This window comes from Ziziphus jujuba, chromosome 4 (assembly GCF_031755915.1).
Source record: "Ziziphus jujuba cultivar Dongzao chromosome 4, ASM3175591v1".
In the NCBI taxonomy this organism is placed as follows: domain Eukaryota; kingdom Viridiplantae; phylum Streptophyta; class Magnoliopsida; order Rosales; family Rhamnaceae; genus Ziziphus; species Ziziphus jujuba.
In genome coordinates, this window is record NC_083382.1 from 23,194,375 (window position 1) to 23,215,826 (window position 21,452).

The window sequence follows — 21,452 nt, forward strand, 5'->3', positions numbered from 1 at the left end:
TTTCTCAATCACATGAGCTTCAATGCTGTCTCTACATCAAGAAGTAATGGTTGTAGCCTCACAAAATCGAAGAAAACCCAACACTCAAAATCGGCCATGGAAGCAATGGGCAAAGAAGAAATTGACGATAATGAAGATGAAGAAGAAAAAATTGCCTCCTTCTTATCATTGAAATCCCATAAGCAATCGATGAAAGTCCATCTGAAGTGCCAATCGTCGAGCTCCGAAATCGAGCCCAAGAAATCAGTGATAGATTGCACAATCATATATAAGAAAGTTTATCATATTTCTCACTCCAACTTTATCTTCTATCATTAATTTCTATGTTCATAAGCATAGAAATCCAGATAGATTTTTAAAATAACAATAATCAACTTTCATAAAAATATAATATATATTTATAATGAAATCAATTTTCATAAAGAAGCAATCAAATTACACATATCTGCCTTAATAGAAGAGAACCTTAATAAAGGATAATAGAAAAGAAGAATTAAAATACAATCTCACGACTATAACAAAAAAAGACAAAAATTCAACAATATAACATTAACCTAATTGTTGTTCCACCTGTATGGTCGGGAAGCATAACATTAGAATGCTTCCAACATATGCCTTTCCAAAAGTAAAAAAATGGTCAACTTCTGTTAGAACCTTGCTATGAAGTTTTTTTTTCCTTGCTGCCAAAAGCAAGAAATGAATCTTCCTTTTCTTATTTTATTTTATTTCTTAAAATTTTTGCTCCCAAAAGTGCATCAATCATTACCAAGCGGAACCGTGGTATCGAGTGGGAAGGAAATTTTAACAATTTTTTTCATGTGAAAAAATTTTAAATCTGAACCGTTCGTATCTATAATTTTGAATCTAATAATTATAATTTTTTTTTACGTTTTTGGACAGTATGATTTTAATCAAGATCGACCTTACAAGGATGAAGATGACTGTCAACTTTAAAGAGAAAAGTAATGAATTAAATTCAATTTAAACAAAAAAAATAAAAATAAAAAAGCAAGATAAATATCTCGCTGTCATGTCAACTTGACCTGTGGATTTGAATTCTTCATGTAATTTGCTGGTTCAAATACAAGTACACAGATAATGGGAATAAATCATTTGTTTAAGTCCAATAAAAAAGACAAAGTAAAAATAATAAAATTATATACTTTTGTTTGGTAATTAATAAAATTATATGCTTATATTTGCTTTCAGGGTAATATTCGCTCATTTTGTTATTTTAGTTTTTTTAACTTTTTTTTTTTTTAAGAAGAAACAAATTAGTTTTTTTAACTTTTTTTTTTTAGAAGAAACAAATTCGATTTTTGTCTTTACCGATTGATAGGAGGACCTCTGATTGGCTATCGGGTTCTGCCACCAAACTCCCTCAGCTGTTCTCCAAAGAAATGATAAAATATTTATGGAAAAATAATATGAAAGCGTCCAAAAAAAAAAAAAAAAAAAAGGGAAGGGTCAATAGATTTTGAGGAAATTCAACCAAATGAAAATGAAATTTGCCAGCACCAGCACTGCAGAAGTAAGATGTTTACCGACGAAGCAAAAATAAATATCATTAATATTATGATTATTAAGTTGTTTACCAATTAATATGATAAAATATAACATAATATTATTTTAAAGTAATGATAAATAATTTTGCATCTACAGTATCATTGATTTGTAAAACATAACTAGAAGAAAACATAGTGGATTCAACCCTTCCATTTGACACAGTTGGCCATAACAACACTAGCTTTATGCATAATCTTAGATTTTGGATTCTACGAGGCCAGTTGCTAAAATTTTTCTTTTCAAACTTATTTATTATCAAAGAAAGCACTTCAAATATTTGCTTGATGGTCTTCTAAATTTAAATATTCAATGCCTTTGACTGAATCAATAGCTGTAAACCTAATAATGCTAAAAGGTATAAATAATATAAAATGAATAAAAATACGGTCAATTTAAAATTTTTTACACTATGCTTCTTCAATTCTCTATATTTTGTCTATTTAGTTTCTAAATTATTATTATTATTATTTGGCATCAAAACTCTTTAAACTTTATAAACAATGTAACAACAAACTCTAATCCTTATTTTTAACCTCCTAAAAAGCACAAGTAAATTCTCATAATAGTTGATAATACTTTTCACAATATTAGTTTTACCATTAAACTACCTTTCACAGGAAACCATGCTTTTGAATGACTAAAACAAAGATAATATAAAAATTTAGATAAAAGAAATAATGATAGGGCCTTAGTGCTAATTATATTTAATTTAATAGTTCTATTTGGTATAAAAAGGATATAAAATTATCCAACAAATACAAAAGATGGCTTACTTTTAACAGGTGCCGATCATGGATTGCTTGCAGTGCCGTAATCCACTGTCATGCAGAGCACCAAGCACCGCCGACCATCCTCCTCCAGTTGAACTTGAAAGCCGAGATAACTATTTCACCGTTGGGAAGTTCTGAGACGTCAAATTCGACAACCAGAAATTCAGAAATCGACCATCCTCCTGCAGTTGAACTTGAAAACCCAATTCAAGTTTGGTCAACGGTCCATAAAACCCCGTTTGCTCAGCCCTCAAATTTCCAAGTTTTCCTTAGTTCCAATCTGAGGAAAACTTTCTAATACCCCGTTGCACTGAGTAGTCAAAACTCCTTCCATTGATTTAATGCCACATGGACAGATCTTTCCACTCAAGATAGTCGCCAAAACCATGACAAACAAAATAACCGCCTTTCTAATACCACCAGACCATTAAATTAAAACAACAGTGTTATGTTCAAAATCTTCTGCAGAAATCTCTCTCTTTCTAACTCTCTCTAAAGAACAGCAAGATGGCTCAAACCTCAAAGCCAAGCTTCCCAACACACAACACCAGCAGGCCTGGAGTGAATTTGGTATACGCCAAATTGGAGTGGGGTTGAAGTGTGGACTGCTCTTTCTTGCGTGAAAACGAGGCGTGAAGCTGATGAACACGCCATGAAGGAAGATGAGCGTGGAGCTTCAATGGGTACACGCCAACTTGAAGTGACTCGACGCCACCCAATTTGTGGGAGCTGCTCTTCCCTTACGTGATGTTGCATTGCAGCTTGGAGTGAAGCGTGTAGCATGGGAGGTTCACGCTAAACTAGCGTAGGTCCATGCCATTGAAATGCTCTCCTTTTTCGCGTGATTGAAGCTGTTGGCGTGATGTTTGGAGTGGACAAGCTGTATACACCAACTTGGCGTGTTCGTAGAGTGTGACCACGCTAGGAAGGCGTGGACTTGCTGCCATTGAACAGAAAATGGCGTGGTTAAGCGTCAACATGAAAGAAGGTACGCTGGAATTTTCCTGCATTGAACATCGGTCACTAAAATGGCAATATCTTTCTTTACAGACCTCCAATTGATGTTCCGTAAAATTTTGCAGAACCTAGACATCCACAGCTTTCCATCCATATATTGTACACTTCCTAATTCATTTTCTACGATTTTTGACAATTTTCCAAAATTGACCCATCTGCACAGTTTCTTTTTAGAAATTTTTCCCTAATCAGATACCCCAAAAAAAAATAAAAAGACATTTTTTGATCTGGGTTTTAGAATTTGGGACTTTTTTCTGAAAAGGGTTTTGACTTTTTTTTTTTTTAATTGTTGTTGTTATTTATTTATTTATTTATTTTCCTCTGTAATTTCAAATGAAACCCGGAACTGGGTTATGGTTCTTGGTGTTGGTCTCTCTTTGCTTCACGATCAAATCCAAATGCAACAAACGTTGCGACCTGGCTTTAGCTTCGTACTACGTTTGGCAGGGCACAAATCTCAATTTCATCGGCCAAGTCTTAGGCACAGAACCCGATACCATCGTCAGCTACAACAAAGATAAGGTACCGGACAAAGACCGCGTCAAATCGTCTATCAGAGTTAACGTTCCGTTCTCCTGTGATTGTATCAGAGGAGAATTTCTGGGCCATGAATTCCTCTACAACATCAGCAAAGGCAATACGTACAAAGAGATTGCACAGACATACTACGCCAATCTGACTACAATCGACTCGTTGGCACACTTCAACAGCTATAACCCCAACAACATACCTTTAAGTGGCCAAATCAAAGTGACTGTGAATTGTTCGTGTGGTGATAGCGCTATCTCCAAGGATTATGGGTTGTTCATCACGTACCCTATTCAAGAAGAGGACAGTTTGGAATCGATTGCGGCCAATGAGAGCATTGACCCACAGTTGCTGCAGAGATATAACAAGGGTGTGGATTTTGGCAGAGGGAGCGGCATCGCTTATGTTCCCAGCAAAGGTATTTTTTTGATTTATTTTTTATTTTTATTTTTATTATTGTGCTTTTTTAGTTGATGAATTTTTTATGCATAGATAGATGGTAACATTTGAAAGCACTAATGCGTGTGTAAATTTATCGAAATGAAAATGAGTTTTCTTTTTTTTTTTTTTATAAGGTACATTTTTTTTTTAGTAGAAATTTGAAGTAGGATAAAGTAGAGTTTTCATGACCATCTAGGTTAATAAGTTGTCTTTTAGTAGTGTCTGTTAATGTATATCGCTGATTATAATTAATTTAACCTTAATGGTGGCGCTCATAAGTGGGAAAAGAGAAAGTTAAACGGTGTTAGATGTCGGCCAAATGATTGATATTGTTTTTTTTTTTTTTTTTTTTTTTTTTGGGGGGGGGGGGGGGGGGGGGGGGGGGGGGGGGCGGTGTGGTTTGGATGGTAATCTTGGTTGACATGGTGAGTAGTTAAGTGCCTTCATTGGTGGAGCCATTGGGCAGTTTAGGAAAGTTGGATGTTCAACTGTTGGAGAAAGCAATAAATGAAAATTTGCTTCATCTTTACTCACTTTTTTGGAGGGCTCTACATCTTTAAGCTTGTCTCACAGAAGTTTTTGTTTCTTTCTAATTTACAGATGCAAATGGTAGCTACCGGCCACTGAATGCAAGGTAGCTCCTAGTTCCTTTTCCCTATAATACACGGACAAATGCTACTACTTCTTTATATTTTCATTTTTTATTTCTACTATAAATTGTTGAAATTTTAAAAGTACTAAATTTTTTCTTCCCTTTTGCAGCTCAGGTGCTTTGGCCTTCTGCGAAACTTCTTTTTATTTTATATTCAGACACAAATGTAGGTCAGCCAATTGGAACTTGATGCAGCTATGATCTTATGCTTTTGCATTTTCATGAGCAGCATTGGCAGGGGGACCTATTGCTGGCATAGCTGTGGCCGCTATTGTTGCAGTGCTAATATTAGCAAGTAGTATATATGTCTATTTTTACCTAAAGAAGAAGGCAGACACAAAATTACTTCCCGCATATGAAGATCAGTCTTCTAATGATGGCCGAGGTAGCTTATAATTTTGGTCTCTCCTTCTTGAGTGTATTCTGTTGTATTTTATAGAGTTTCCATCCCTTTTTCATGCAGTTGGATGTTCATATTACGTTACTACCTCGTGCTTTTATACTGTCCAAGACTATAAAATCAATTGTATTTATACTGGATTTTGCTAATTTATTTTCTCCTTCCACCCCTTTGGATCTAGATATTGGAAGTACTGCAAATCAAACTGTGGAATCAACTGGTCCAGGTGGTGCTACTGCAGGCATTACTGGCATAACCATTGACAAATCAATGGAGTTCTCATACGAAGAACTTGCACAGGCTACTAACGATTTCAGTATGGCTAGTAAAATTGGTGAAGGTGGTTTTGGGGCAGTCTACCATGCAGAGCTGAGAGGCGAGGTTTGTTGCCATAAATATTCTTATTCATTTTCTGCATTGATTTTGAAAGCAAGTTCCATTAACTCATATTAGATATATCGCATAATTTATACAAAAAACTTTGCAACATTTCTTAAGAGTCATACACTTATGCGTTCTAGTTGAACACTCAATATGGTTGTAGCTAGTGGTAAAGGAAGATGAAGGACACTGTGTTTTCCTCATTTGGTTTACAATAAAGGAGGAAGGAAGGGTGTGGAAGTTTCTGTTTCCTTCCTCTGTCAAAAGATTTTATTTCAAAAAGGAATAGAAGTGGGATAGAAGAAAGGGCTATAAGCTTCTATGCTGTTACATGGACCTGACCTTTGCGCCAGTTTCTTCATTTTGTGAGTCAACCAAACACATGAAGGCTAGAGTTATGTTCCCTCTCCATTCAACTTTTTCTTCCATACTACCCCTAAAGAACTATGAGGACTTTCTACTCGGAAAGTTAAAATCTATATTATTTTAGGGAATAGAAAAATGATGCAATACTTTTATATTTACAAAAGGTGGAAACTTTTACACTCAAGGAATTGACAAATTTTTTTGCTGGGAACCTAATTCAATATTGAAAAGTAAAATTGGAAAAATTTACCCATTATTGGACAGCAGACATGTGAGTTTTTGGTGAATGTGTAGTTAGTTGGGTACACATAATTAGATCCACTTCTTGTTAGCTTAAATTTTTGGGATTGGACGTAACTTAATAGACTTTATAATTGCATATCTATCAATTTTCTCAGGCCTTGGTTATTTATCTTTGCTATTATTTTTCCTTCCCAAACATTCTTTCCCTATGTGCCCATGCAGAAAGCTGCAATCAAGAAGATGGATATGCAAGCATCAAAGGAATTTTTGGCTGAACTTAGAGTTTTAACACGTGTGCATCACTTGAACCTGGTAAGGCACTTTCTCTCCAAATATTGATCTGTTCTAGTCACATATTAAAGCTTGATATGCTTTTTGGGTTTTTTCTTGTACTCATATATGTTATTAGGCCTACTGGTAACTAAACATGGCATTAGAGCATAAATTTTTAATTAGTCATGTGCTTAAACTTGTAATCCAGTATTTCGGTATGGTTGAAGTTTTGGGCTGGCCTACATATGAGGGGGATTAATTTGCATTTCATATATTTAAGCTTGACATATGGTTGGACATGTTTCAAACCAGCTTAAATTTTAGGATGGTGGTAATCAAAGTAATATGGAATCTTGATTTAAAGCCTATGTATTCTGGTTTTAGAGTAATCTAGCATATATTTGTTGACCATTTCTTCTATTTAGCTAGAAGGCCTGTTTTAAGTGTCTGTTTGAATATCTCAATTTGTAGAATTAATTGACACTGATCTCAGATTTACATAAAAAACATAAATTAGAAAAATTAAAATGTTATAAACATATTTCCCATGTGAGGTATAACTAACCATTCGACAAAACCCAAATTTTATTATAACTGTATCTGACCAGAGTCAAATTATAGTGGTAGAGTTCCTATCCAATCACTACATTTCCAGTCACTAGGCTTTGGTACGATTGGGCAGTATGGCACATCTTGATGCTTAAACACTTATACATGCATCCTCTGTTTACCATAGGATTTAAACACCATGTCATGCAGAGTTATGACATCAGTGTTTCCATTACTACTGATACCTCCTAATAATTTAGATTTAATTGTTGTCTGGTTTTTACTATTTAGAGAATATTTAATTTTCAAATGGATTTTCTTAATTATTAGGGTTAGTTTCCTTGGTTTTATTTCCTTATTGGTTTGGATAGCCTAGTATACAACCAGGCCATATTTGTAACCTAAATTACCACATCACCGCAATAGTGATATAACCGTATTATTCATGGTAATTTCAAGGTCAGTATATTCTTTGCGATCATCAATTTCATCTTCCAGGCAATCACAGACCGATAAATGGGTAAAAAGTGAATTTAGTTAATAGAATCCATTGTTGTTGTGGATGAGAAGTTTAGATTATAGCTAGGGTCTTATGGGTGGTATTAATGCGTAAGTGAATGAGTTCAATGAATTATGTTATTGTCTGATTCTTCACAGATGTTTGTCCTTCAAGTAAGAGATATACTTCCAGTTTCTTCTTCAAGAAGCAACAATACAAGAGTCAAATGGATAAATGTAGTTTCCTGTTAAAAGGATTCTTGATGAGAAGATTCCTATTATTTCTAGTAGGTTATGAAAATAAGATGAGCACTGATGATCTCTTAGAAAATTAATTATTAATAATCTTCTTCACAATAAATCATAACAATTAACAAGTGATGCAGGTGCACTTGATTGGATTTTGTGTTGAGGGTTCTCTCTTCCTAGTATATGAATACATTGAGAATGGCAACTTAAGTGAACATTTGCGGGGTTCAGGTAAGACAAAATGATAGTTAGGATTTAAAGTTATGTTGCATTTATAGGAATGTTAACAAATATATTTGCATGTAACCAGGAAGAGAGCCTTTGCCATGGTCTACTAGGGTGCAGATTGCCTTGGATTCAGCAAGAGGTCTTGAATACATTCATGAGCATACTGTTCCTGTTTATATCCATCGTGATATAAAATCAGCTAATATATTAATAGACAAGAACTTCAATGCAAAGGTTGATTTGCTACCTTAATTGTCACAATGGAACATTCAAAAGCCTCTTCACATAGTTGCACTTAAATATTTTTATTGTAGGTTGCAGATTTTGGACTAGCTAAACTGACTGAAGTTGGAAGTACTTCATTCCCAACCCGTCCTGTGGGAACTTTTGGATACATGCCGCCTGAGTAAGTAATTATTTTATTATTTATTTGCAGATGAATAGCAAAAGCCAGAATAAGAGGTAGGATTTGGCAGTTTCTGGAGGATTAAGTCTGCCCGAAGGACCCTATTATATCCTTGATGAGTTAATTGCCTAGATGTTTCTAGCTTTCTTCCCCAGCCAATAAAATAAAGATTGAATCGGTTGAAATTTTGCTCGATTTAGTAAAGTTATTTAAATATTAGATACATATCAAGTTCTTAATATGGCCTGCTAATTTGTTAAATAACACAGGTCAATGCTTAGTACCAAGCTACTACTGCAATAGATGCCTAGGGGCTCTTTACAGAAATTTCAGCATGGGGATTTTTGGTGCTGTATATGCTATTTTTTTTTTTACCTTCTAAAAAATTGCTGCAGTAGAAGTGGAAATGTTTTGTTTAATGCCTCAGCCATTTAGCATTTACTTATCCGACAAACTTCTAACATGGGGAAAGAGACAAGATTTTATTGTTATTTCTGTTAAATCACGAGGAATGCCCTTGATGGTATAGGCCATCTCCTCCAAATTCTAGGTCCTGGTTGTTAAACCAGGACTAGTTTTTTTTTTTTTTTGATTTTTCCTCTAGGGCAAACAATAATGATAAACAACAAACAAACTACGTAGTAAACTCTTATTTCCTATATTAACTAAAATTAACTTGTACAGCATTTGAGTACAGATATGCTCAATATGGCGAGATGTCTCCCAAAATGGATGTATATGCTTTTGGAGGTGTCCTTTATGAACTTATTTCGTCAAAGGAAGCTGTGGTGAAGGGTGGTTCCCTTGCAGAGTCAAAGGGCCTTGTTGCTTTGGTTAATACTCTTGCCATCTCTCATATACTAAGCACCCTTTTTTAATCCAATTAGTTTCTTTTTCCATAATTAATCTTGTGAACTCCTTCCTTCATCTAGTCTCCACATAATTTGTCTGTGAAAAATAAATTCTGAGCATGTGTTTGATTTCCATCTTTTACAGTTTGAGGATGTCCTCAATCAACCTGACCCTAAGGAAGATCTCTGCAAACTAGTTGATCCAAGGCTCGAAGACAATTACCCTATTGATGCTGTTCGTAAGGTAAAAAACCATCTTATAGATAGACATATTACTTATAAGTTTCATCACTTCCAGCCTAAGAAAACCGTGGTGGTTGACCTGTTTGCAGATGGCTCAACTTGCCAAGGCTTGCACAGATGAGAAACCACAACTACGTCCAAGTATGATATCTATCGTTGTTGCCCTAATGACATTGTCATCTTCAACCAAAGATTGGGATGTTGGCTCCTTCTACGAAAACCAAGCTCTTGTCGATCTAATGTCAGGAAGGTAGAATCTAGCTCTTGAGGAAGTTTTTTGGTTGTGGACAGCACCAAGTCGGAATATTTTTAGACATTGTATGTAGATGTGCTTGCATAGGTTGCAAATTGTTGAAGTTTATGTAAATTTTATGTACTATTTCATGAATGCATGAAAAAGAAGATGAATATATACATTATGTTAAATCATGCCTGGGTCTTTAGACAAGGAGTATGGTTTGGATCTTATGTTCAATGATATCAAACAGTGTACAGTTACAAATTAGAATTTACATCTGAAGCCATTTTGTTTGACTATGTTAGTGTTAGAAACTGAATTACTGTAATTCTTTGCTTCATTTCAAATTGAGGCCACTCTATGTTCCAAGCCTAGGACAACGGAAAAAGAGGATATATAAGTAGTTATGGGGTTCAAAAACCAGGCCATATATTATTTTTTATTACCCTATGCAGTTGGCTTCTGGATAATACACTAATACACAGTGCAAATGGCCACTTTTTTTTCTTCATTTACCAAAAAAATAAATAAATAAATCAATTAAAAAAAGGCCACCATTTTTCTTTCTTGGGGATAAGAGATTTGGAGCATTGTTTGAGGGACTAATGACTTTACTACCGATTTATCCTTGCAAGAACCAGTTATGAATTATATTGGATAATTTTCCCCCTCGTTTGTAACTGTACTTTTCTTGTTTTTCCATCAATAGTTAGTAGGAACTTTTTTGATTTAAAAAGATACAACAAAGCCGGCAAATGTTCTGCTATTAAGTGCAATGCTTCCATTTACAACCAAGATTACGAGTAATCCAACTTTCAACCCTCAACTTCTCTGAGAAAGTATTCTCCTGCAATGCTGTAGCCTTAAATAGTCATTTGTAATGATGTCACTGAAGCTTTTATAATTGGATAAGAAAACAAAAAATTTAATGGGTACCCTACAAAATAAAAATTTTGTTATTGGCTCTGAAGCTCTTTTTGTACTTGTTATTTTCTACCAACCGAGCAGTATCAAAAATCTTCATTTCCTAAGAACAGCAAGATACATGACAGACATCTGAGTTTCCAATAAAGGGTTTTTATGAATATCAAATTTCTTAAGCTCCAAGGCAACAAGACTGCTAGAAAGGGCTTTTATGAATATCAAATTTCTTAGGCTCCAAGGCAACAAGACTGCTAAATTAATTATTAGATAAACCTATTTCTAGAGCAATTAGTTACCTTTTTTACAAGAAAATATAAAAGATTTTACTCTTGGTCCACGAGATACCATTAATTGCATTGGTCCTTGCCGAGTTCATTTTGGCTTCTTTTTGTCCATTTTTCAGTGCTCTGACTGTCACAGGACAGAAAAAAGCTTTGGAAAGAGATATATATCTTAAACTTCTAGAGTGGGACCCTCCTGGTTGAGTAACTTGGCATATCCAACAAGTTTGAGATTTTTTTTTTTTTTTTTTGGTTGGTGAGTGAGTAACAAGTTGAGAAATACGTTAACATAAAAAGCACAATTCCAGTCCTTTCCAGAAATAGTCCAATTCTCAATATCAATGTTTTCATTTCCAGTGCCACAAAAAGAAAAAGAAAAAAATGTTGATATTAGCTTAACCCATGATTTTTTTTAATAGAAAAAACATAATTTTTTGGAAATAGAGATTTTATTTTTCTAATCGACAAAAATAGTATTTAATTTATAGGGATGGCTTATAAAACCAGTTGATAATATTTTTAAATAGGATACATGCATATGCTGTGGATGTTAAAATATTATCAAAGAATTTCAGAAAAAAAAAAATGTTCAATATTTTATAGATTTTGAACAATTTCTAACTTCTGCACCTGGAATTGGTCAAGCTGACTTAATGGCATAGTGTTTTTTTGCAGAATATGTGATTCCCCATCTCAATGATTGTGCTTTGCCGACCTCCAAGCATAATTCATGCACTCTTCACCCAAAAAAAAAAAAAAAAAAAAAATGAAGCATTATTCATGCATAGAGATAGAGGCATATTGTTACTAATTAATTAATCATTAAGTACTAGTTTTTGCCATTTGATAGCAAAATATAATAATAAAAACTATTAATTTTACTCCTAATAATAATAACAATAACAGGATGAAAAAGTTGGAACTTAAACATATCTCAAAATTTTATCTAAAAAAATTAAAATTTCACTAGTTAATTGTAATCTATCTAGGTTGCTGCGCATGAAATAAATTATTAATTTACTTTTTAGTCTTTCAAAAAATATTGAAAGGATAGAAAATATAAAAAGCAGATGTTAGTTCTATTTAAAAAAAAAAAAAAAACATAAAACTTGTTTTGATTGTTATATTTGGGATAAAATTTCTCTAAATGGGTTGAAAAATTATTGAGGTTGAAAAGTTCTGTATATGAGTGATTAAGATTTTCAATATAAATATAAAAAGACGCTTATTAACTTATATGGCAAATAACATGACATAATCATCATCATCATTATTATTATTATTATTATTATTTTGAAGAAAATCATAGATTGTATTAAGAAACACTCTTACATGCATTAGCTTAAAATTAAAGAAGCAAGTCAAACATGACCCTTTTTCCAAGCAGGACTATTAGCAAGTACATATGATATAAAGCATACTTAACAATCCTATAAGCTATCCAATTTATTTTTTTCAGAACATGAATACAAAATTAATTTTTGATATTATTTAATTTATTAATGTTGAGTTTTATTTATTCATTTTAAATTTTGCTTATATATATAGTTTATAACAATTTTTCAACAAATAAATAATAACATATCATTTGCCACATATTATTTATAAATAAGTTGGTAAATAAAGTTGATGTCCATAATATTACTCTTAGATTTTGTAATTTTGAGATGGAACATATTATTGGTAATAAAAAATAGAAAAAAAACTTTTTTTTAATAAATTACATAAATACAAACTACTAATTTTCTCTACCATCCATATCATTCGTATTTTTATAGACATAAATAGAAATACTCTACTACTGAAATTAACCCACTTCGTTTCCCTCAATAATTGAAAATTTATAGCAAAATATGTGTAGTTTAAAAATTTATGATTGGATTTTAATATCCCTAACAAACATTACCAGTTTCACAAATTTGGAACAAATTATGGGCTTAAAATTCAAAATCATTTTATGAAGAAATGGACTATTTCCACAAAGACAGAACAAATTATAGATGGTAACAGAAGCTAACTAATAAATTTAAAAATCAATATAGATTTCCATCATGAGTAATGCCAACCACGCCGACCACGCCAACTTTATTTATCTTATATGGTCGTAATAATAGTTTTTCTTCTTCTTCTTTTCTTTTTTTTTTCTTTTTTTTTTTTTGGGAAATAGCCGTTATATTAATATAAAAAAAATTAATTGATACCCAACAGTATGAATGAAACATATGTATTTGTAAAATGTAAAATGTAAAAGCGTTACAGAGAAATTTTCAAAAATAGAAATACATTTGTGCTAAAAATTAAAAATAAAGGGTGCAAAAGTCTAAAATGATATCTACCTTTAAAGAAAGTAAATTAATTTGTTTATTATTATGATTTTTTATTTTTTATTTTTCAACATTTTATTATATGAAACTATGGGCTATGGAAAAGAAAACATTCCTGTACCCTCCCTACATGGTTATATTTCCTGTCCTTACTTATCACAGTAAGCAAAAACTGGACCATACATATATATATATATATATATATTAAATATTTTTGTTTAAAAAAACAGATATAATAAAATATTTGAAGACTGAAATTTCATTTTCCATTTATTACCAACTAACCTATTTTCGTCTTTTTATAAACTCTTCTCCAAAAACCTCAAACATATTAAAAAACCCGTAATTATCTTCTCCCACGTTGTGCCGTGACTTGTGATTATCAAAGTGCGTTCGTATCATATATTTATTTACTTATATAAATATTATATATATATATATATATATATAAATTTATTTCTTTCTTTGTACTTATTTTCTACTTTCCATGACCCATATCCTTTATAAAACCCATAAGCCCATGAAACCAGTTTTTACCATGTATACCTTCCAACCCTCTATTCAATACTAATCCATGGAAGAAGACCAAGCTAATAAAACCATGCCCGCAGAAGAAGAAGTAGTAGGAGGACTGAATAAGCTTCTTTGTATTAACAATACTAAAGATGGTAGAGATGTAAATCTTGAAGAATTGGAGGAGATTTTGGGTTACAAATTCAACAACAAACGCTTACTTGAAGAGGCCTTTACACATGCCTCGGCTCTAAAGACCTCAAATTCTTCCTCTACTTCTTTTTCTTCTTCTTCTTCTTCATATGAACGTTTGGAGTTTGTGGGCGATGCAGTATTGAGCCTGTTAATATCCAGAGAGCATTATTTCTTGTACCCGGATTTATCATCTGGCCCATTGACCCGGCTCCGTTCCTCTAATGTTGATACCGAGAAACTTGCTCGTGTGGCCGTCAAACACGGTTTGCATCGGTTTCTACGCCATAATAAACCTAAACTTGAAGACGAAGTAAGTCATAAAATAACCTTATTTAACCTACTTTCTTTTATTTATTTATTTATTTATTATATATATATATATATATATATAATTAAGTTTTCAATGTTTTGTAATTTGCTTTATGAATGTTGATCATGTATTTTGAGGTTGAACAATCAAACGTAGTTTCCAAAAAAAAAAGAAAATAAAGTGGGGTTTCGATTACACTTGACTCTATAAAATCCATCTTATAAATTAAGATTTATGTATATTTCTTTCAATTTTCTAAATCTAATAAAATGAAACCTATAAAGATCGCTTGTGTGAAAATTCATATTTTGTATATTTCGATTCAAATATATGAAATATGTAATTGTTAAAATTTATCGTACTTGTTTTGTTCATATGTATTCTAGTCTTTATACGGCTTGACTTTTTTCTTTTGGGGATAAGAAACAAAGCACCTTTATGCCCTAGGCCATGGCACTATTTAATATATATATATATAGATTGGTTGACTTGGAATTTTCCAATCTGCCGACATGTATTAATGTTTGAGAAATAAAGAAACAATCAATATTCAACGAAGCTTTTGTTTGTTGAGAATACGATATACAATAATAATACAATCAACCTTTTTTTTTTGTGGTAATTGGGTCAATGAACTTGTTAGACAAGTAGTAATGTTTAATATAATATAAATAAAAGTAGTCCTAATATTAATTTGGTTGGGTTTTTGAATAGATAAGGAAGTTTATCCAAGAAATATCAGAGTTCCCATTGCATTCCAATGGACTAATTGATGTACCAAAAGACCTTGCTGATATTGTTGAATCAGCAATTGGGGCTGTTTTCATTGATAGCGACTCTTCCTTGGATATTGTGTGGAAGGTATTTAATTACCATTTTATTCCCATTATTTTTTTTTTATTATTTGTTGAATTTTTTATACCCATTGCTTGTTTTGGTATCCCATTATATAAATTATTATTATTATTATTTTTTGGTTCTTTATTCAGGTATTTAAGAGTCTATTGGAGCCCATCATTAGTCCTGAAACAATTAAGAGACACCCAGTGACAGAGCTTTATGAAATATGTCAGAAAAATAATTTGAAAGTTCAATTTGTGGATTTGTGGAAGAAAAACACTGGTTTTGATGTTTATGTACAGGATAAACTTATTGGAAGTGCAACCTATGGACTTAAGAAAGAAATTGCACATAATAGAGCTGCAAAAGATGCACTGAACAATATAGGAAGGGTACTAAGTGAAAAATATAGCATCCAAGGTTAAGGTTTTCACAATTTTTCTATGTACTTGGAACAATCTGGAGTACAAATGGTGAGATTCTTGTATTTTTCTTGTGAAAAAAAAAAAAAATTTCTGTTGTATAACCTAATCTTTATATGGGGTTTGTAAAGTTTAATCCTTGATAAGATTCTTTGGAGGAGAAGACTATAAGGGTTGCGGATCACTGATAAAGTTGAAAAGATGGGTTAGCAATGATCACTTGATCCAAGTAATTCCTTAACCCATAATTACCACCTAAAGACCCTTTTTTTCATTTACCAAATAAATAAATAAATAAGAGTGAGAAAATAAATAAAAAAATAATACCACCAAGAAAGCTGGAGCATGAGGATCTGTTTCTTGTGGAGAAAATAAGATCACATTTCCATATGCGTCATCTTCATAGGTAACATATGACAAGTGATCTAAAAAGCTTCTTTTGATGTTTTGAGTGGCATTTTTGCTTTTAGTTGAACTTTAAAAGGAAAAGCATAATTGTCCTCTCATAAATACAGTAATGGTAAAATCCACTTTTTTGGAACAAAAAAGATTCAAATTTAAATCTCCCATCACCTACAATATCACAAAAATAAAAAAAATTAAAAAAAAAAATTGCTTTATAGTTAGCAATTTTAATTGAATTTATAAAAATAAAAAGAAGATTGCCTTATAATTACCAATTTTCAATTGAGTTCTTTTTTTTTTTTAATTTGATTAAATGATGTTTCTGTACTAAATTGGATATTAATTTAATTTTGTTCCAATTCAAACTCTTTATTTTTTATTAAATAAAGCATTTGGAACTGCAATCTGCTACCAACTCATCTAGTATATTGTTGATTTTAATTGAACTTCTCTTGTTACACTCCATGTTAAATTGCTAGAATGTATCCACACTTTCTTTTTTTTTTTTGGGGGGGGGGGGGGCACTTCCTTTTACAAATTGGGCATTTTGGTAAATTTTGCATAGATGGAGTGTACAAAAGCACTGGAGAAATCAAATTCCCTCAAAAAAACACAAAAGAAACAAAACTATATGTATCATAAATTTGGGCTAGTGGGCATATCAGGAATGCCAAAGAACAGCCCATATTTTCTTCGTAGTTGGGCATAAAGAAATCCTTAAGTTTGGGCTGGGCCACGCAGTCGTTCTCGAATCTCGAAAGAAAGGCCCAGAACCTTCCTGAAGTAGTGAATCCAAGAAAAGTCGTGGAAGGAGCAAAAGCCGACGATGGAATTAACAACTTCTTCGACAACAAACTCTGATACAAATACCAGATTTTCTTTTCTTGCCTCATACGATAAACGCTGACACCAACCCTTTAAAAGAAAAACACATACACGCACAGACAGAGAAAGAGAGAGAGAGAGAGAGAGAGAGAGAGAAGGGTGAGGGAGATGGATTTTGAGCTGAGGAGAGCGAGAGAGAAGTTGGAGAAGGAGCAGAAAGAGAGGAAGGAAAGAGCCAGGTTGAAATTGCTCAGGGAGAGGAAGGCTAAAGAAGAAGCTCAGAAGCAAAGGGAAGCCATTGAAGCTGTTCAAAGATCCAGACGCCTTGATGCAGCTGATGCCCAACTTAAGGTTTCTTTTATTTTTTGTTTTTTTATTTAAACCCTTTTTCGCATTCCATTTTCTTTGGTTATAAAACCGATCATTTACTGGATGTTTAGCAATTTTTTTTTTTTTTCCTTATGTTAATTGGTGATTTGGGTCCGATAACTTTTTTTAAAAAAAAAATTTTCCTGATTTTTAGATGATGCTTGGCTTCTTAAAATCCTCCAAGAAAATGGGTCATAACGAAATTTTGAAAAGTTTGTCTTTTTTCCATTTAATTTGGTGTTCAATTTTGCATAATTAAATGGTGAATAATGAAGATTACTTATTGTCACTGAAAATCTAGATTTTGGTTTACCAAAGAGAGTTCACTGTAAATCCTGCTGTGCAATGAAATCCAATGTGCTTTTACTTTCTTTATTACAATGTATTCCCTATGTGCTTAAAGATTAATTTTCTATTCATGGTAGAGTTGAAATCTTTCTTTTGTATTTGGTGACGATCTAATCTTCGGGAACTTGCATTTGCCTATGTATAAAAAAATCAATTACGTGTTTACTAATTTTGTTTCTGGTTATCCTAAATCCGATGGAATTTTTAGGCTGATCAACACAGGGAAGAAAGTTTACTTGCTGGTAGAGGGATTGTTTTTTATAGGGTATTAGAAGCAGTTCCTTATCAGGGTAATGGAGATAAGATCAAACTACCGCCTTCTTGCTTCACAGAAGTGTCTGATCAAGGGGCTTTTGATAAGGGACCCCTGTACTTTCAACTGTCTCAAGTTCCTGAAGAGGGTTCTTCAAACATCAATGCTGCTGATAGAGAAAATCGCAGGACTACTCATTCAGGTGTTTTAGAGTTCACTGCAGATGAAGGTACTGTCGGGCTTCCTCCTCATGTTTGGCAGAATTTGTTCCCAACAGACACGCCAAAGATTCGATTGGTTGAAGTTCGTTATGTCTGGCTGCCAAAGGGAAGTTATGCAAAACTTCAACCTGATCAGATTGGCTTTTCTGACTTGCCCAACCACAAAGCTATCCTTGAGACAAGCCTACGTCAACATGCTACCCTTTCTGAAAATGACATATTCACAGTCAATTATGGGGAGCTTATATACAAGTTACGGGTCCTTGAACTAAAACCCTCTTCAAGTGTATCAGTTCTAGAAACAGATATTGAGGTTGACATAGTTGGTCCTGACTCATCTGTGCAGAGAACTGAGCAGAATATCCTACATCCTCTCACTTTTGGGAAACCAGAAGCTGGAATTGTTGATGAAGGAAACTACATGTATCACAAGTTCTCCATAGATAATGACACTTGGGAAAAGGTTGTTTCTGAGGATGCTCACGTTGAGATAAGGATAGACGCAGAGTCAGGTGGTGGAGATACTGATCTTTATATTTCCAAGCATCCTCTCATATTCCCAACGCGACACCAGCATGAATGGTCTTCCCATGACATTGGTTCAAAGGCCTTGATCCTTAGCTCTAAAGATAAGAGCTTTGGAATAGGTAATTATAGTGTTGGTATTTATGGCTTTAAGGGAAGAATAAAGTATCATGTATCAGTAAGTGTTCAGAATAACCGTAACAGTAAAGTAGGTCAACAGGCTGCATCTGCCTTGTCATCGATGGATATGGATACTGTAGAATGTAAGAACTGCAAGCATCATATACCCAGTCGGACTATAGCACTGCATGAAGCCTATTGCAGCAGACATAATGTTGTTTGTCGGCATGCTGGCTGTGGAGTTGTACTTAGGGTTGAAGAGGCCAACAACCATATTCACTGTGACAGATGTGGACAAGCTTTTCACCAAGGAGAAATGGAAAAGCACATGAAGGTGTTCCATGAGCCACTTCACTGCCCCTGTGGTATTGTCCTTGAGAAGGAAGAGATGGTGAGCACATTTCGCTGCCCCTTTCTTTTTGCATCATTTCAATTTTGCACTTAATTTACATTTCATTTTTTCATATATCATGATGAGGCATGTATGTGATGTTTTCATTAGAGATCAGGTATCCTTTGCAATGTTGCATCCTTGATTTATTCAAGTTGTGACATATGTAACTTCCCATGAAAATGAAGTAACTTGTTTCTTTTCATATTGTATTCTTTCTATTTCTAATACCTTCTAGGTTGTGAGGTTTAAGGGAATCTACAGTTTTGTTATATGAATAGGACAAATCATGAAAAGTAGATCATACGATTGGTTCCAGTTGCTTGCTCAGAATCCAAAATGAAATTAGTTCAAAAATAAAACGTTGACTGTGGATTTTCATTTCAGAGGGAAAGATCACTAAGATTTTATTGTTGTTCATTTTACAGATCTTTACTGGGTTATCCAATGTAACAAAAGAGACCTTATGTTTGGCTCTCTTTGTTTTTAAGTGAAAATTGTTTTGATTGAAAGTGGTTTTTGTGAGGGTGAAAATGTTGTGAATTTAGTTCCAAAGCTGGTCAAGGGTATGATTCCTGAAGCCTCCAGGAAATTTCCCGCCCATGTTAGAAGTGGAATCTTGCAAAGCTTTACATGCAACTCTTTTTGGTCTGTCACTTTTCTTGGAACTTATGACAATATCCTCTTTTGTTGTTTTTGCAGGTGCAACACCAAACTTCACTTTGTCCCTTGCGTTTAATCGTATGCCGATTTTGTGGTGACATGGTTCAAGCTGGAAATTCTGCTATGGATGTTCGGGATAGACTAAGAGGATTATCCGAGCATGAAAGTGTCTGTGGGTCTAGGACTGCTCCGTGTGATTCGTGTGGGCGTTCTGTCATGTTGAAGGAGATGGACATCCATCAAGTTGCTGTTCATCAAAAGAACTAGTGTGCAGATTCAACTTTCCTTACACATAAGTGGGCTGCTCGTAAAACATCAGATTTTGCAGTGCGGCCATGGACATCCCTGTAAGGAATATGGGAACTTCAGCAGGAAGAAAAATGGCAGGGCGGTCCTATAAACCATATTAATTACCATTGTATGTGCACGTGAAAAAGATGATCACAGAGGATAATTGTTTGGTCATGCGTTTGAAAAAGGGAGTCATGTAATATGCAATATTTGTATTTGGCTTTCCTGATGATATAATATTTGCCAAGTTGGATCCAGAGTCATTGTTTGACATTATTTTTCTCTCTCTTGAAATAAATTTACATTGTTTTTATTATAGCTCTTTTTTTAATAGAAGTATCATATATATATATATATATATATATACACATATCTGTATCTTCCTTTATCTAGCAATCTGATACAGCAATTCTTCTCTTTACACATCAAAATTCTACCCATTAATAGATTGACTTGATAGAAACTGGAAAAATGCAATTAATGAACATACTTGTTGCTCTCACAGGGGCTAATTGGGATAATTGGCAAAAAGCTACTCATGATTTTGAATGAAAAGCAGCTGGAAACTCATGGTCTAGATTTTCAGTGTCTTAGGGTGATTTACGAAAAGAAAATATACTAGGAAAAAGAACAGTTAACCAAAGAGATAAAGAATCTGTTGTTAGATAATTAAGAAAGGAAATGTTCTCATTAAATCCTTTTCTACTTTTTGGTGTTGAAAATTTATCTGTAACATCCAATATTACTTACAAAAAAAAGGTGGCATGAAAATAATGTCAATTTAGTTAAATATCAAAACCACTTTTTTGGGGGGAAAAAACAAATGATGGGGCTAGCATTATTATAAATTATTTTCTTTCTTTATTCTCATTAAATAATATTTTTATGTATTATTTTCTTCAAACATGATTTCAAGTTTCAATTAAGTTTTCTAAGAATCAATTTTCCTCCTCTAATAATATTCGGTTAGTAATAAAAATGTTAAGACTGAAAAGTAATCAAATTAAGTTGTGTGTTACAAATCAATGCTAAATTTGTAGGTTTAGAAAATCTTATAATTAGTTTTCCAATGATTTTTATGATGGCATTTTTAGAATAAGAACAACATTTTTACATATTTTTTAAAATCTAAAAACTTAATTTTACCAATATTTTTTTATCTCCATATAAATATTTCCATTTAACAAATAAGGGTTAATATCAAAAGAAAAAGAAAAGAGCTTTTACCACCCAGAGAAGAAAAATAATAGCATTTTTCGTCATCCAAGTCATCATAAAGTGTAATAATAGTGTTTTCCTACCGAAGTTGAAAAAAAGAGCAATAATAAGCTCT

At 33.0% G+C, this 21,452-nt stretch overlaps 3 protein-coding genes across 3 annotated transcripts; all 3 read left to right on the top strand.

Moving 5' to 3' along the window:
- The first annotated feature begins 3,344 nt into the window (after window positions 1-3,344).
- LOC107417105 (lysM domain receptor-like kinase 3) lies at window positions 3,345-10,198 on the top strand. Its single transcript, XM_060816897.1, has 12 exons — window positions 3,345-4,299; window positions 4,923-4,956; window positions 5,085-5,089; window positions 5,201-5,359; window positions 5,556-5,755; window positions 6,587-6,676; window positions 8,071-8,164; window positions 8,244-8,395; window positions 8,476-8,567; window positions 9,265-9,400; window positions 9,564-9,662; window positions 9,751-10,198. Exons 1-12 carry the CDS (start codon window positions 3,687-3,689, stop codon window positions 9,913-9,915), a joined length of 1,839 nt encoding a protein of 612 aa, XP_060672880.1. The 5' UTR covers window positions 3,345-3,686; the 3' UTR covers window positions 9,916-10,198.
- Window positions 10,199-13,901: 3,703 nt separating this feature from the next.
- LOC107417112 (ribonuclease 3-like protein 3) lies at window positions 13,902-16,174 on the top strand. Its single transcript, XM_016025675.4, has 3 exons — window positions 13,902-14,446; window positions 15,161-15,307; window positions 15,436-16,174. Exons 1-3 carry the CDS (start codon window positions 14,003-14,005, stop codon window positions 15,709-15,711), a joined length of 867 nt encoding a protein of 288 aa, XP_015881161.3. The 5' UTR covers window positions 13,902-14,002; the 3' UTR covers window positions 15,712-16,174.
- A 756-nt stretch (window positions 16,175-16,930) lies between these two features.
- Window positions 16,931-20,435, top strand: LOC107417095 (uncharacterized). Its single transcript, XM_016025657.4, has 3 exons — window positions 16,931-17,289; window positions 17,864-19,165; window positions 19,868-20,435. The coding sequence occupies exons 1-3, from the start codon at window positions 17,107-17,109 to the stop codon at window positions 20,093-20,095; spliced, it is 1,713 nt and encodes a 570-aa protein (XP_015881143.3). The 5' UTR covers window positions 16,931-17,106; the 3' UTR covers window positions 20,096-20,435.
- Window positions 20,436-21,452: the final 1,017 nt, after the last annotated feature.